The 16,230-nt window shown below is 40.0% G+C and overlaps 1 protein-coding gene across 2 annotated transcripts in view; it reads right to left on the bottom strand.

The window, feature by feature from the left end:
- Positions 1-16,230, bottom strand: part of PLOD2 (procollagen-lysine,2-oxoglutarate 5-dioxygenase 2) — a 74,654-nt gene that overhangs the window by 19,477 nt on the left and 38,947 nt on the right. For both annotated transcript variants that reach the window (XM_063132146.1, XM_063132147.1), the window contains exons 4-9: positions 13,201-13,364; positions 9,530-9,642; positions 7,514-7,577; positions 6,747-6,844; positions 6,365-6,466; positions 2,954-3,079 (exon numbers count right to left, since the gene is read on the bottom strand). In XM_063132146.1, coding sequence (XP_062988216.1) covers positions 2,954-3,079; positions 6,365-6,466; positions 6,747-6,844; positions 7,514-7,577; positions 9,530-9,642; positions 13,201-13,364 — 667 coding nt within the window. The remainder of the gene's footprint in view (positions 1-2,953; positions 3,080-6,364; positions 6,467-6,746; positions 6,845-7,513; positions 7,578-9,529; positions 9,643-13,200; positions 13,365-16,230) is intronic.

Here is a 16,230-nt window from a genome sequence, read left to right as displayed (position 1 = left end):
GTGGCCTAACTCGCTGAATATCAAGTCGGGTGCTGCAATGGGAACCAAAATGAAGTCCGGTGGGGGGCCGAGCCTAGGAAAACCATGGAACTCTACCCTGCCCTCATGGATTTCTATGACATTCCCAAGTAAGCCTACTTACACAGACTTCCTTCAGAAATAGAAACAAATCTGCCCAGATTGGGGGTTGCTGTCTACCACACTCCTCTTCCTCCATGTATGCAAATTCAAGATCAAACACTTTGAACAAGCCCAGATCAAATGGCTGAAAATAATCCCAGAGATATGGTGTAGAGAGAAAGAAGATGTATGACAAAGGAAGGAATATGGGCTTCACAAGCAGCAAAGGATTAGAAGTCATTTTAACAGGATCCCCTTAAATGCCCTGTTATGATTACTGGTTTTGGATAGATTATAACATTTGTTAACAGTAGCATCATTATTAATGGTTTATGGACCTCACGGGACAAATAAAGAAGAAGTATATGTCCTTCTCCTTCACCTATTGCTTTTGTACTCTTGGCAATTTTCAAGAATGGGTTACCCAAAGGATTTTTTATTTTATTTTTTAATAATCATTGGATGCAAGATGGTCAAATAAAATCATATAAACATGTATGTCGAGAAATAGGAGGCATTTTTATTACTATTTTTTAGAATACTTGCAGATTTGTCATTTTCTGTTGGGACCACTAAGCACAGGATTTAAATCGGAAACAGATTTAATCAAAATCTTTTCTGATCTCAAGCCCTAAAAGTGTAGTATCTCAAATACCAATCAGACCTTATTATAAAAGAACACAGCCCAGGGTATATGGCCAGATGAGAAGTGAATTAACCAGTTATCATCTGTTAATTATTGCTCCCTTTCTACATCAAAAGTGTTTTACGATGATGGTAGTACCAAAATCCAGCTAAATGGTTAAAAATGTATAAGAGTGGAAATGTGGAAAAATAAAGAAGGATTTTGTCCACTGTTGGTTTTCTGTGAAGGTTAGAAAATATCAGCAGCTCCTATTTAGGGCATTAATGATATTCCTGGAGTAGGATTAACAATGGTTAATAAAGAAGTTTATTGACATTTTTAAGGGGAAGGTCTCCAGGGATAAATGCATCTTACTTTTTGTTTATTTGATTGTGGCTGCCAGGATTGTGTATGCCAAATTCTCCCTAATTCCCAGATTTGTAGACTAGGATTTAGCTATACTTAGTAAACTTACAGTAGAAATGTGGGAATGAAAGAGGTGCATAATGTTAATAATTTTGAGGGTTACTGGGAATGTTCTAAACTGCAGAAAAGAAGAGAATGGAGGATGACTGTTAATCACTCATTACTGCAAAGATGTGCTCAGAATTTGGTGTGCTGTATGGTTTAGTTTATTTCTATTTTATGTAGGGTTTTAAAACCGTAAAGATGGTAAAAGAAAGAACCAAAAGTAAAAAAAGAACAAGATTCAAGACTATAGCAAGACTGATACATAAGCAGGTGCTAAGGTATGGATGCATTTAAAGTAAATAATTGAATCTTAAATCGAATGCAAAAAGGAAAAAGTTAACCAATGAAAAGAAAGATAAGCACAGAAACAAGATATTAGTATGCAGAAAAAATAAGACAGATGGGCAGCAGGGGAATGCAAAATGGAAACAAGAGACTTAGAATGGGAATGGGGGGGAAATGACTTACAATTACAGCAACCTCAACTGGGACAAAATAAAAGAAGCAAAGTAACAGCAGAGCCAATGTCAAAAACTGAACGAATTTTGGCAATATTTGGCAACTGAAAACAGGCCTTAGCTAATGATGAAATCAGAGAAGAAAAATAAATGGACAAGAAAAATACAAAGCTCTTTAGCATATGTAGATATGTTCTAGGTTTGCTAAAGATAATTGTTTGACAATATATTTGATTTATCCATATTATCAATACAACACCTAAAATCACAGCACAAAATTAAACATAAAATTGGTATTTTATCATTCTTGTTGAACTTCCAATTGAAGTTATGGTAATTCATATAGGCACACATTTATTGATTGATTGTAGACCTGTCAATAATCATGCTCAAAGTAAGATGATAGAAGTCAGTTCGGCTATATGTTCTGCTTTATTTATGCTCAAACAACTTCCACTTTGAGCTTGGACATGCTACTTACTAAAAAATATTATGATAAACAAGAGTAAATTCACTGATCAGAATGGGAGTAAACTCACTGAACACAATGGGACTTAGTGTTGAGTACAAATGTACAGAATTGGCCTATACATGGGCTGATACATTGGTTTTCCAGTTAATTTTCTACACCATCATACTGTGATAAAGTTCATTTTCATCAAAATAATGATCAAAATTAATTTTTTCATTCTTTCCTCCTCTGCCCTTTTCTAAATTAGTGTCAAGAGGGAGGATTCTGTCACTGACAAGCCAGCATTATATATTTGGTTTACAAAGGCTTTAAAATGGAATGGTCCCTGAAATTGTTTCTTCCTCACTTACAGTAGGCAATGTTGCTAGGGGCCATTATGTGTCAGCAGAGGGGCGAGGGGGATTCCTAGCCTTAACTTTAGGCATGGTTGCTAGTGGTAGTGGTAGAGGTTGCCACAGCCAAAAATACAGTCACCTCAACATGGCTGCAGGCTGCTGCCCTTCAACACACATTGCACACACACTCCAGCCTGTGGTTAGACCTACAGATTCCACACCCCAGGGACCTAAGCAACTGGTTTTCAAGAATGATTTGCAGGAACTATTTAACATTTGTGGATCTGATTCCCCCCACCCCCCAAGGCATGAACTGAACTTTCAAACACCATCGAAACCGTTTTTAAACTCTCAATAATGATCTTAACATAGCAATACGCTGGTGTAGAATAGTGGAATTAGCATGTGGGAATTCATTTTACTAATGTACAAAGATAACTGTTCACCTACCGCCTAGTGATAAAGTACTTACATTATTATGAATGAAGAAACTCAATTTTTCCTTTGGATACTCTAAATTCAACAATCTGTCTAAAAACCTGGGCAGGAAAGGAGTTGGTTGTTCAATGAAAACACCAATTGTTACTGTAGGATTCTCCTAAAAATATAATACGAGTACAAAAAGAAAAAGAGTGAAAAGTGTTAACTTCCAAGTCTGATACAGTAGGAATGGTGTTGCAATCAACCACAATCAACTTCATAACATATCCTGGAAAATAAATTGCAGGCCTGTGAGTATACAACATACTTTTTTCTGCTTCACAATTTTATGCAAATTATAACTCTGAATGGCACTTTTAATTGTACTATTGTTCGTATACATTAGTGAAATAGCTTAAAATGATACTAAAATAATCCATACAACAGCCTCATGAAATATATGTGTAAATTGCTATCTGGGAAATTAGTTTTAGGCTGCAATTGTTTACCCACTTAGCTGGGAATAACTCCCATTGAAATCAATGGGACTTCTGAGGAGGCGTCTTTAGGACTGCACTACAAATAAACAGAAGCAACATAAAAAACAAAACAAAACAAAAACCACTACATAAATTCTGTTGAATATAGTTATATTACAAACAACTAAATACTTATATACAATATTAATGTTCAATATAGATATAATGGGCAGCCTGGTCTTAAACGGTTAAATAAGTGGAAGTATAAAGATGAAGACAAACGCTTGTAACTGAAACATTCCAAGCATTTTTTAAAAAATTTTCGAAATTAGAGGCATCACCTAATTCTGCACCGAAAGGTATATCACGGCAAGTTCAGTTCCAGCTGTTCAATGCTGGAACAGAACTCGAGATGCAAAAGGTTTGATGGATTCCAGCGTGAGTCCAGAAAGCTTCAGAAACTATTAGGAAATGCTGAAGCAGTGCAGGAGCCTCCTGTGCTGAAACAACACACTTCTTGTACCTTGTAGAAGGTGTCTGTGCATGTGGGGAATACTTTACCACACCACCAAAGCTACTGGAATTCATAGTTTTACCTTCAAACATCCAGAATTCACTTTAGGGAAGAACACCAGTCCATCTTTTGAAAGAAATATGTGCCGGTAAGATAAAAATATGTTTCTAGTTCTGTACCAGACACTTTATATAAACATTTGGAAACTATGCAACTCTTCAGACTGAAACTAAACACACAAGGGGCCTGGCAGATTCCCCAAACCCTGAGATCTGTCTGCCTGGGATATCAAGATGTGCTACCATTTCATGAAGTTAGTGTTTAGATGTGAAACCGCAAAACACATCGTCATGCTTTTCCTGATAAGCAGCGCTTTCTTCTTTGCAATACCCATATATGGACCATGTAGAGGCCAATAGGTAAAGGAAGCCCATTTCACAGGCAGCATTTTCCCTTTGCTTCTTTCAAATTGTGCATTACGCCAATTAGGAGATTTACAGCCAAGCATGAGGTCGTAAACCTGTAAGAGATTAACTGCCAAACCAATATGCCAAAATGAGGCCCACATCCCAACTGACTCCTTTCGGCTTCCTGAATCAAAGTTCCCAGCCTCCTTGAGCATTTTGCTTTTATATGCCTTTCCTGTAATCCACCTTCGTTCTCAAAAGCAAAGATACCCAACCTTTCGGGGTTAGTGCGCATGTTTGGAATTTTGAGGGAGTATCACGAGTGCTCTCACAAAATGACTGCCATGGGATGGGGAAGCATTCATAAAATGGCTGCCATGGTGGTCATGACTATTCTCAAAATACCCACTTTCCAGAAGGCAAACTGCTGAGACTAAAAGAACTATAATTTCCCCAAGAACTTAAGCATAAGACATAGATGGAGACTGAGCTCTAAAACAGAAAACTACTCTTCTAAACGCCTTTGCTTAACAGCATGCCAGCCTCACACACACACACACACACACACACACACACACACACACACATATATATGAATGAGGAAGGGCAGGACACCAGAAGATGCCAAGATAGATTTCCATGGACACAATGGTGCCTACAGACACCACACTGGCAACCACAGCCTTAAGCTATACATGGGCCCTACATTATTTTTGACTCTGAATTGCCTCTGTATCTCAGATATCTTTGTCCTCCAGTCATCTTTCCTTAAATTGCTGCTCCCCAACCCACCTCTCAATCTGTGCCCCTTCTTCCAGTCAGCCCTCAACTCTTCATATTCATCCTCTGTCTCTTCACTTGTCTTTGCCCTGTTTCTGTCTGCAGTACCGAGCCATCCCTGACCCTTGGTTCTATATAAACCACTTGGTCCTTGCCTTTGTCTTGCCTCAGTTCCCTATCTTCTTTGCTTACTATCCCATCAGTCCCTGACTACATTGTTCCCTTCCCCCCTGGAAACCTTGAGTCCTGACTATTATCACCAGAGCAGGAGAAGACATGGTGGCAAATCTATGCATGAGGTTGGGAGAAAGCCAGCTTAAAAGACTGTGGGGATATGGAAAGTAGCAGAAGTGAGCAAAAATATTTTTGCATCAAAATAATAAGGAGGTTTTCTGCGATTGTCAATAGTTCCAATAGTAAAGAACTACATTCCAGCCATATCTTAACTAAACCAAATAGAAATTGCACATACAGTCCTCAACTTCCACCATGCACTATTATCATAATGTCTTACAGGACATCAACTATGGTCCTATAAAGGCTTACATGGCTCAGGAACATAATACCTGATGGAGCACCTCTCCCAGCATGAACCAACCTATACATACAAGGCTCTCCTCTGGGTACCCCCTCTGAGGGAAGCTTAAAAAATGGCAACAAGGGAGAGGGCCTTCTTGATGGCACCGCCCCCCCACCCCCAATATCTCTGACAAGGCCCGCCTGATACCAAGATTGTTATCTTTTCAATGCCAGGTTAAGGCTGTCCTCTTCTTTCAGGCACTTCACAGCATACAATGAGTTATAAATTAGGTCTTGGATTGTCTTTAACAAATTGTTTTCAGATATATTTGGTCTCTGTGGGTGTTATCTGTTTATATTGTTTATGTAAATGCTTTTCTTTTAGTACTTTTTATAATGTGCTTTAATGGTTTTTAATTTTTATGAACCATTCAGAGAGCTTTGGCTATGGGGCGGTGTAGAAATATAACAAATGAATTGAAATGGTAGTTTTCCAACCCTTTCTGAGAATGCTATGATTTTTACAAGCTCCAGACCTCATTTTACAAGGCTAAGATGTAGTAGTGACAGGTTGGGAAGAGTTGTGGAGATAGAGTAAAGGATGCTGGTGGCAGGGTGGGAAGGCAAGGCAGGGAAAAAAGGTGGGGGGAAGGAAGCATAAGAAGTACAGTTTAGGTGCACATGGACTAGACAATGAAATGCTGCCTTTAACATTATACATCTCTGCTCATGAAATAATTCAACTGCATGCAACATATACTTACAGTGAATGTCCCTAGATCTAGTAAATCTACATCACAGGCACCACATCCAGTTTCACGGGTCCAGCCATTGGGGATATAATTTCCAAAGTAGTTGAGATTAAGCTAGGTAAGTGGGAGAAAAAACAGCTCAAATCAGTTCAACAAGCTAATAAACCCGTTTTCTCTAGCTTTCCATTGAAGGCCCATTCCACAGAGCCCTGCTAAAGTGCTCACTCAACTGAAATGGGTGGAAACTGGGCAGGACGTAATATGTGAGGCATAAGCACTTCCTGTCACTCCTAACTAATCCCCATTATGCTACAAACTACAATTGTGCTACTATTTTAATTTCTCTGTCCTCACGTTGAAAAGTCTTTGCTAAAGTGAAGTGGCTGTCACTTACTTTAGTTGGGCCATTTCCGTGAAGAGTGACTGGCAAAGTGTCATACACAGAATTTCGAGCTCTGCCTCTTCCTTCTTCAAACTTCAGGAGAACTTCATCTGCAGCCCACCAGAAAGTTTATACATCAAATGTAGTTTACTCAAACAAGGATGTCACAATGTTCTTTGTGTTAGCCTAAGCAGTCACTTTTATATAGATTTCTGTATTTCCTGTCACTTAAACCTACAATACTCAAATCACTCAATCAAGAGATTAGCAGGAATGTATCAGAGTAAATAATAAGTACCACAAAATGATGATGATCGAATTATATGCATCTCAAGATCCTGTTCATTACAATGGACCACTTGCTTCCTCAGATCTCTGAGAAACAGGATGTCCCAACACTTCCTTGGCAAGCTAAGGCTAGTTCAGATGCTATCATTTCCCTCAAGATAGTCCCTGGGAAAAGATTGAGGTGAGCCTCTAGCTTTTCCTCACCCCCACCCCTCTCCCACCTCCGTTGTGGAGACTAACAACAACAACAACAACAACAGAATTATTTAAAGTGCCTTTAATTTTCCAATGTTCAAATAATTGCAGGATCTCTCATTTGTTATTTGAACTTTCCCTGCAGTGAGGGAGTACGCATGGCCAAGACCTGCCACTAATCACCAATAATTCCACATGACATATGATGTACAAATAGGCCCTTGAGTGTATTAGATAACAGGTAAAGCAGAGCTAGCAAGGAAGACATCACTCAATAAGCACTTCAGCATACATACCAACAGCTCCATTTAGAGTCTGGAAAATGTTGCACTTGTGATCCAAGGTGATATTAATACGTTCCTAAGATGTAAGAACAGCAAATATGCTAAATGAGGCATTGTAAAATCCAGGACAGTATAAACTGAGTTAAAACATCTTGACAAATGTAAACTATCTAAAATCCACGACTGCATGTTTCGCTGACAATTCATTTTCAGAACCTTAATTTTTCAGCCAGATCTTTCTCTGCGCTTCATATATCTTTGTAGTTCAGCATGTCATACAGATTTATCCTGCATCAAAAAACCTATGATTAATTAGCAAACTGTTTATATGACCCTAGTACTGACGCCTTGCTTTCTGCTTTGTAAGTTAAGCAAGTAAAGTTCATGACTCCTCAAAGAATGGCAATTTGGCAGTATATAGTCAGAGAATATCTGCCAAAACACACTAATGGATTAGCAGCATTAAACAATATAGAATAAAAGTTGAAAATGTACCATGATACATACGGAATAGTATTATTTATTTATTTATTTATTTCTTATTGCATTTATATCCAGCCTTTTTTCCTCTAAGGAACCCAAGGTGGCATACATAATCCTCCTCCTCCTCCTCCACTCCATTTTATCCTCACAGTGTTGAGGTGGGTTGGGCTGAGAGTCTGTGACTGGCCCAAAGTCACCCCGTGAGCTTCTATGGCCGAGTGGGGACTAGAACCCAGATCTCACAACTCCCAGGCCGACACTTCTATACACACTGGCTTTCCTTATTTGTGCTTTGCTAAAGAGAGCATCAGGGTGTGTTGCCAGGGATGGCGTCTACGAAACTTTCAGCCACAGATTTGTGTATGTTCACTTGAAATCAATGGAACATTCAGTGGAAGCTGGGGGGAGGGCTATGAATCCATTCAGGGTTTCAGTCAGAACCAGCCAGATCTCTACGTGAGGTCTATCCAAGGTGCTGAACCTATTTTGGGGTTAGATTTTGGCACCTTGGATCGTTCCTCTAGAGTTCTGTCTGGTTCTGATTGAAACCCAGAATGGATTCACAGTCCCAATGAAATCAGCACCACCAACCTCACTGGGAACATTCATGTACTAGCTTTATTATTAGAGTATCTAGATCTTCAAACTAGTTATTCCAATCCAACAGAGCATATACAGAGCAGCTGGAGCTGCACATGTAGAGCACATTTTTAATAAAGAGTTCCAGGAAAGTGATGAATGCAAGCAAAGATGACATCAAACACCTGCTCCTGATGTACTTGAATTGTCCCCTCCTCACTCCACCAACTGACCTGGGGGGAAAGATCCTGTGGACTTGTTGAATGTTGATATTACTTATTGTGCTTTTGAAAATGGTTGGAAGGATTTGCATTCTGAAAGTCGGATTGTTAATCATTGTAATCAATAATTACTCAAATCTTGAGGTTCAATATTTCTCATCAAAAGGGGGGTCAACGTGGGACTGGGGTTGAATCCAACTGTTTGCTTCGCCCCCCGAACAGCTGCTTGGCAGGATTTTAACTTCTTTTAAAGGTCTCCGCATGCATCACTCCAGACGTTGGATGGAGCTGAAGACCAGAATACATGTGCAATTTTCCATCTAACAAGGATCATTACTCTGTTGCCTCCTTCTATGAATGTATTGTTGCAACAGCTGGATTGGGCCAATGGCAATGTAACTCTAGATCCATCTTTCCTGAATTGGGCTTTTATTTTAGAACCGTGCATTTTTCCAGAGTTCTGAGCACATATATACCTATTCTGTGGTCTAGATAGTACTCAGCTATTGAATCCTAGACACATTTAAAAAAGCAGTAATTTCTGCAGAAATGTGTTTTCAGTATGTTCAAAAGTCCTTATAGAACACCATTCATCCAGCAAACCACAACATGCCTTTCTAGATTTTTCAACTGATCCTCATGGAGTCAGAATTTCAGCTTATCCCTTTCATGCATGTTTGGCCATTGTTTCCAAAGCAGACATACTCCACATCATAAGAATTACCAACGATAAGTTTCTACATACCCTTTTCAATGGGTCGATATAGATTTTGGTATAAAACAGCTGATCATCATCATTATCTTGGAGGTTCCACTGTTGTACAATACTATTTACGAATGGAGAATAACCAATAAATCCTGAAAGAAACCACACAGATTGAATAAATACCGAGGTCATTATTTGCCCTCAACAATGAGTTTTCTATCTGCTCTTAGGTCCCTAATCTCAAACTTTAGGGAGAATTTTACATCCCTGTATGAGAGGCTGAGTGAAATTTCCTGATCAATTTCCAGACAGAGTTTTCTCCCCCCCCCCTTCCCAGAAATTAAGTTCCTGAATCACTCTTCTTCCTTTATATTTAAATTTTTGATTTCTTTCTTAGGACAAAAAATGCTCTTCCAGCTGTGGATCTGGTTCTATTAATTGCTCCAGATGGAAAAATAAGACTCTGGGACCATGCATGAAACTTGGATATTTTTCCAACTGTCATCAGAGTAAGGAAGGAATCTTAATTCCACAACAGTAAAAGAAATGTGTGGTGCAATCCTATACATGTCTGCTCCTTTACACACTCTGTTCAGTGAGGCTTTCTCCCACATAAACGTGCATACGATCCCAGCCCCAGTCAACCATGCTGCTTAAAACACCACATTCTGAAGACATCTTAGTTCTATGAATGTGTTCAGCCTGCTTATATAATGGCTAAACATGGGGAGGGGACATGGGCATGTTAATACAAGCCCTGCCCGCCCCCCAACATTCCTGTCCCCTTGGTCTCAGACCTTTCCCTTTTGAGGTGAAAAGTTTGAAGGGGGGTCGTATTTACTTGAATGTGAGAAAAAGCTTCCACACAATAGGGAACCCTTTATCAGTGTGTCCTTTCCCCACTTTTAGCTCTCATGTGAGTAAGCTAAACACCTGCCAAAGACTCATCTGCAATCACCATTCAAGCGAAATGGAAACAGGTTGTGGAATCTTTGCACAGCCAGTGGACTCCTAAGCTATCCAAATCTCTCTAGAGAGTACACCATTGTTAAAAACCAACTAAGTACATCTTAATTCAGAACATTCCCCTTCCATGAATGCCATAAAAAACCCAATCCATGAATGAATGCCAAAAAAGAGTGACACTCTTATTTCTACAAACTTCAGGTGCTCCCAGACAAGTGCCATGGAAGGGTTAGAGGACATACCAGTCACAAAGCTAGACAATAACTTAATTGTCTCCAATAATAACAGATCGCTAACAGCAAATTCCTGACTCCACTCATATATAACCAAGTCCTGTACTACCCAGTGACGACTATCAGTACAACACCCATTCATCTCACACTGTTTCTGCACAGATTGCTAATAATTCTAATGTATATGGGAAAGGATGGATAAATAAATAACCAGGATAAGATAAGGCTAGTCAGAAGGCAATGACAGCTACTTTGAGGGGCTCTTGGGTAAAGTGCCCTCAGATGCCCCCTCCTACATTGGTGGACCCTAAACAATGGGCTTAGCTTTCAGTCAAGTTTATTGCTTTTGGCCAATGGCCTCTGCATAAAACAAACAACACAACAACAGTACAATCAGCAACAAATATGGAAAGACAAAGAATTTACAGAAGTTAAACATATGCATATAGTCATAATTCATATAACTCTTGATATACAAAATTTTAAAATATAAATTAGTATAAAATAGTGTGTCATTGTTGATCCATAAGTGATATGACATAAATCAGATATGGTCAAATGCAATCATCTCCTTTACAATTAATGGCTATCTCTGCTATGTATTTCTTTCTGATCTTTTTGGCAGCTATGGCAAACAAAGCTACACACCAAGTCACATATTTATCCATATCCACTAGGAGGTAAAAAAAATTACATCCAGTGGGCTCTGGGAAGGACAATTTTCGATCAAGGGTGTCACAAATCATTCTCTTGGATAATTGTATAGTGGACAGTGCATAACATAATGGACAAGGTCCTCTGGCTCAAGGCGACCACAACTGCAAGTACGCTCCTTTGTTGGGATGTCCCTGTGCCTCCCATCTCTATAAGCAGTATCCATCATATTTAGCCTTAACTCTATGAAAGATTTTCGAAGTTGTACAAATGTTAAATTGTTAAAGTAACCTGCACATTCACAAGCTTCTTTGAGTTTAAAATATAATGGTGCGCATGGGGATATATAAGCAGAGTTTAGGTCCTTTTGAGTGACAACCTCCCTTATAATTCTCTTGACAGTGGTTTTCTGCATATCTGGTGGGAAGCTTTTAAGCTCAGTTAGTGAAAACCCATATTTGATGGTAAGCTGAGCAGCATGATGTACCAAATTTTTAATTGGTAATCCATTACATAATTCTATCAAACATTTTTGGGTAACCTAGTATTATCCATCTGTTGTACCTTAAACCAATAGCATATTATTATTTTATCTATTTAGCTCTCTATACTCAGTACACAGGTTTCTAACGTAATCATAGCAGACAATACATCATTAGGCAAGCCTAGCAAGGCTCTCAAAAAGTAGTTTTGAGGGGGTTCTAAGCCTAACACCTTCGAGGTGCCCCAAACCTCTGCCCATAAAGGATCTGTGCCATTGTTTTGGCTTTGTAAACAGTTAAGGCAGGGTTTACTAAATTTCCTCCTTTAGAGGCAGCAAACTTCAGAATCACCTTAGCCAATCTAAAGGCTTGCATTTTAATGTATGGCAATTGTTCTTTCCAGGAGGATGTTTCTGAATGGACCAATCCCAAGTATTTGAATGTTTTCACTTGATTTATAATATATCCATCCAGATGCCAGACATGCTTTTTAGGGTTTAGTAGATGATGGTTGGGTGACCAGCAGGCATTTTAATTTCCTGTTATGTCCAAAGTGGTGCTATGTCAGAGACATTGTGAAAATTACAATGGTGGCTTTCCTGAGCCCAGCTGATAGTTCATTGCATTGGTGCACTAATGGAAAAATCAAAGGGAATACAGGGCATGCAGGAATGCAGGCAAGTGTCAGTAGTGGACCCTGCAGACATGTCCGATCCCTAGAAGCTGCCCAAGGATACCAGCTGTTGACACCAGGCCTAAATGGTAATATATGAAAAGAGGCTCAGAGAAGGTTTGGTTAAAAAAATAATCCTGCAGAGGGGCTGTCCTAAAGTAAGAAGTGCAAACTTTTCCCATATGGGAAGAAGTCACACCAAGAGTACATCTCCCATCTTGATCTTCTTTGTCAGGCAATCGCTGGATATGAGAAAAGGTCACTCTGTGGCAGCTCATGACATAGCCAGCAATTGTAGTATTTTTAGGCATGTGCCTAAAATTTCTCCAGGAAATTTTACTTGTCTTATCGCAGTTATCTTGGCTCTCTTCAGAATTCCTCAGATATTTTGGTGGAGGAGGAAACCCTCAATTTGCTTTAGAAGTATTTTCGCAGGTTCCAGTTAAAGGGATACCTATTACAACATTGGAACTCAACTTATTCCATGACAAAAATACTGTATTGACAGTTGTGTTAAGGAAGGTGAGAGATAACATGTCTGGAGACACTGTTACTAATCATTTCGCTTGTATGTCATCTTGAAAATACTTCAAACTGTTACAGATAAAAGCTGGATGTGCATATAAGTGCATGGCAGTGAGGGAACAGTTTTGTTTCCCACAGTGGTTGAAGGAAACCTTTAGTTTTTAAAATACAGCTTACCTCCTGCATTCAGGAATCGTTTTCCACTGCGAACAATAGGATATTTATCAGAGAGTCTTTTATCAGGCCATATCAACCCATCAGCAGCAAATACTACCTTGTGATTAGCTTGCTGGAACTTCTTTAACAACTCTTCAGGCCCCCCAGCAAATATAACATCATAGCTGTCGTTTGAAGGAAAGAAAGAAAAAGATGACTGTTAAAAGTCTTTTTTAGGCTTAACAAGAACATAGATAAATAAGCAATCTAAGAAGTAAATATTTATTAAATGTATAGCCTGCCTTTCTTGGAAAAAAGGAGCTCAAGGCTATGCTGTCTTACATGCTACAAGGATTTCGAAGACATCTCATATTCAGATGTTATTTCAGATGCAGGTTTTTAATTTAGAACACAGGTGGGCAGCTCAAAGACTCTGTGGCGGCAGCGCATTTACTGCCATGTGCCCCACCCCACATCTGTGATGGGGGGCATTGCGATGGAGGGGGGAAAGAGTGGGACACTTGGGCTTGTCCCCTATTGGCAGTGGCTCGGTGGTGCCACTGGCTGGGGGTGGAGTCTACGAGGCTTTATTAAGCCTTACAACCCCACTCTCAGCCTCTTTGGATTGCAGCTCCCTCCTTCCCTGGATGCAGTGTGGGCTTTGCCAATTGTCCCTTTGGGGGCCAAGTAGGATTTTTTTGTCTCTTAGTTGGATTGGATTGGGCTAGGAGTCCTTTTGCCAACTTCACACTGTAAGTAGGGTGGGAGAGTCTTAGACTAATTAGGTGAAGAATTTAATGGTTAGGTCAATTAGTCAAAATTTAATTAGGCTGGTGGGGCAGGCACGATGAGGGAATACAGGGATGGTGTGCATTCTGTGGCACTGTGACAGTGACAGGTAATCCCCAAGGGCATCCTCCTGAGGGTTTTACAGCCCCGGGGGTGGGAGGGGAAGAGTTACCTGTGAGGTCAACTCATCTCACCCACCTGGTGTTTTATGGCCTGGGACGGGGTGACCCAGGAAGGCCTCCCCTCCCCAAAAGGGGCAGTCCTGTCAGTGGAGATTGCCAATCGTCACTCAATAGGAATGGAATGTATTTGCCCAATAAAAGCCTAGCTAGCTGCTGGCTAAGTTTAGCTGCCTACCCAGTTAGTCTTTTGCAGATTTAATGTGAATAAATGTGGCCCAATTTTACACTATACTTATGTGTCTTGACTCTTTATTTTCACAAAATTTGGCAGTGCAGTGGTGGGGCAAAAAATAGCATCAATTTTGCTTTGAAGCAAGGGGAGCAGGGAGTGCATACTTTTTTTTCAAACAAAATTGTGCTCTTGGAAAACCTCCCAATAGTGCTGTTTTGCTTAAAAGCCAGAGTGGGCTCCCCGGGCAAATTTTTTAATGCAAAATCATGCAGAGGATTGCTGTCACTGAAATTCAGTAGCAGATCTGGGGGCGGGGGTGGGGGCAGTCACACATTGTCCATCCCTGATTTAGAAAAATGATCCAACTCCACACAGGTAGCCATCTCCCCACCTGCAGTCCTTAACTGACAACCATGCTTTTTATTGGCTTTCTGGGTTTTGGTTTAAAGTATAACTTTAATGGTGTTTTAATCTTTGCATCATTTACTGTTTTACTTCTTATGTTCACCCCTTTGAAATCTGTTTCAGATACGGAGCGGTATACAAATTTTGTAAATAAATAAATGTCAACATAATTTGGTCCCCCGTAATGAGGCAGAGTGATTGCACAATCACTTACCTGGAAGCACCCATGGTAAGGTTAAAAAAAGAAAGCAAGTTAGGACCATGTATACTGTCACATCAAAACTGCTGGAAGGTATTGACAGTTACAGATGTGATTTAGAATGATAAAAGCTCTCAGAAACATTAATGGTCTTGTCCCAGAAACAGCACATTTTTATTATAAGTTTAAATATGTTTCTAAGCCAGAGGGAGAAAAGTCACATGGGGAATATATGCATTTTCTTGTAATAATGCCTTGTAAATCAAGAACACAGCTGCAACGCTTTAGGAGCAGTAACCTTATATGTTCCAAAGAAAAATACTCCTTTAATATCGGATAAGCAAAATAATTCTCATGTAATGTTCTCGCACAGTCAGGGGAGGGGGGTTTCATCTGAGGAGTCTTGCTTGCTGACATGCCAGTTTAACCTTAAACTTTTCCACCCACATAAAAATATCATAGGCTTGTTCATGTTAAGTGCTTATCTTAAAGCAACAGCTGCTAGATTCATTTATTAGATTTTATGGATCAGTTACCATTTAAGAATAATGAATTGTACTTCCCCACCTTTATAAGATGAGGATTTTAACATGATCCACGCACACATACTCACAATCCTGGTTGTGGTTAAATAATCCAGAATAACCACAATCCTCTAGTTCCATACAATTACTATGAGACTAGAAACTAAAGCCTTAGCTAGACCTACCTGTTATTGTGGGACGGAGGTGTGAAGATCTTGTGATGTTTTTATCGCAAGATCTCCCCTCTGTTCACATGCGGCACACAATGACCTCAGAGGGAGAGGTATCACGCCCACCTTAATTTTTAAAGGGACTGGAGCGCACAAGTGCTCATGCGCAGAAGGTCAATATATATTCCCCGTTCTCCCCCCCCCCAGTGGGAGCTAAGCTTCTGGGGAGCTCTGTGCCCCATGTGTGGGTCCTGGCTCCTTGGGCTGAGCCTGAGACCATGGAAAAACTGGGCCTAAGGGGTAGGGCGAGATCCCGGGGCAAGGGAGGGATCATCCCTCCCTGATCCCGGGATCCCCTGAGCATCATGTGGACGCACAGGGACGATCCCGGAGATCACCCCGGGATTTCGCCCCATCCAGCTAAAGCCTCAGTTTGGATGATCATCTCTTTGTTTATTGAGCTGAGATATCCATGAGCCTTTTGCTCAGACACAGAGCCCTTTCATGCAAGCCCAAATAAAACCAGAAAGCTTCTAATCAACCATAGTTTTCAGGGTCAACAGAACCAGGAAACTATTTTGAAACAAGCCAGAATACTAAAATGTGGTTT

Source organism: Elgaria multicarinata, chromosome 8, assembly GCF_023053635.1.
Source record: "Elgaria multicarinata webbii isolate HBS135686 ecotype San Diego chromosome 8, rElgMul1.1.pri, whole genome shotgun sequence".
NCBI classification, from domain to species: Eukaryota; Metazoa; Chordata; class Lepidosauria; order Squamata; family Anguidae; genus Elgaria; species Elgaria multicarinata.
The sequence above is the reverse complement of the archived record's forward strand: the minus strand, read 5'-3'. Positions and strand labels throughout refer to the sequence as shown.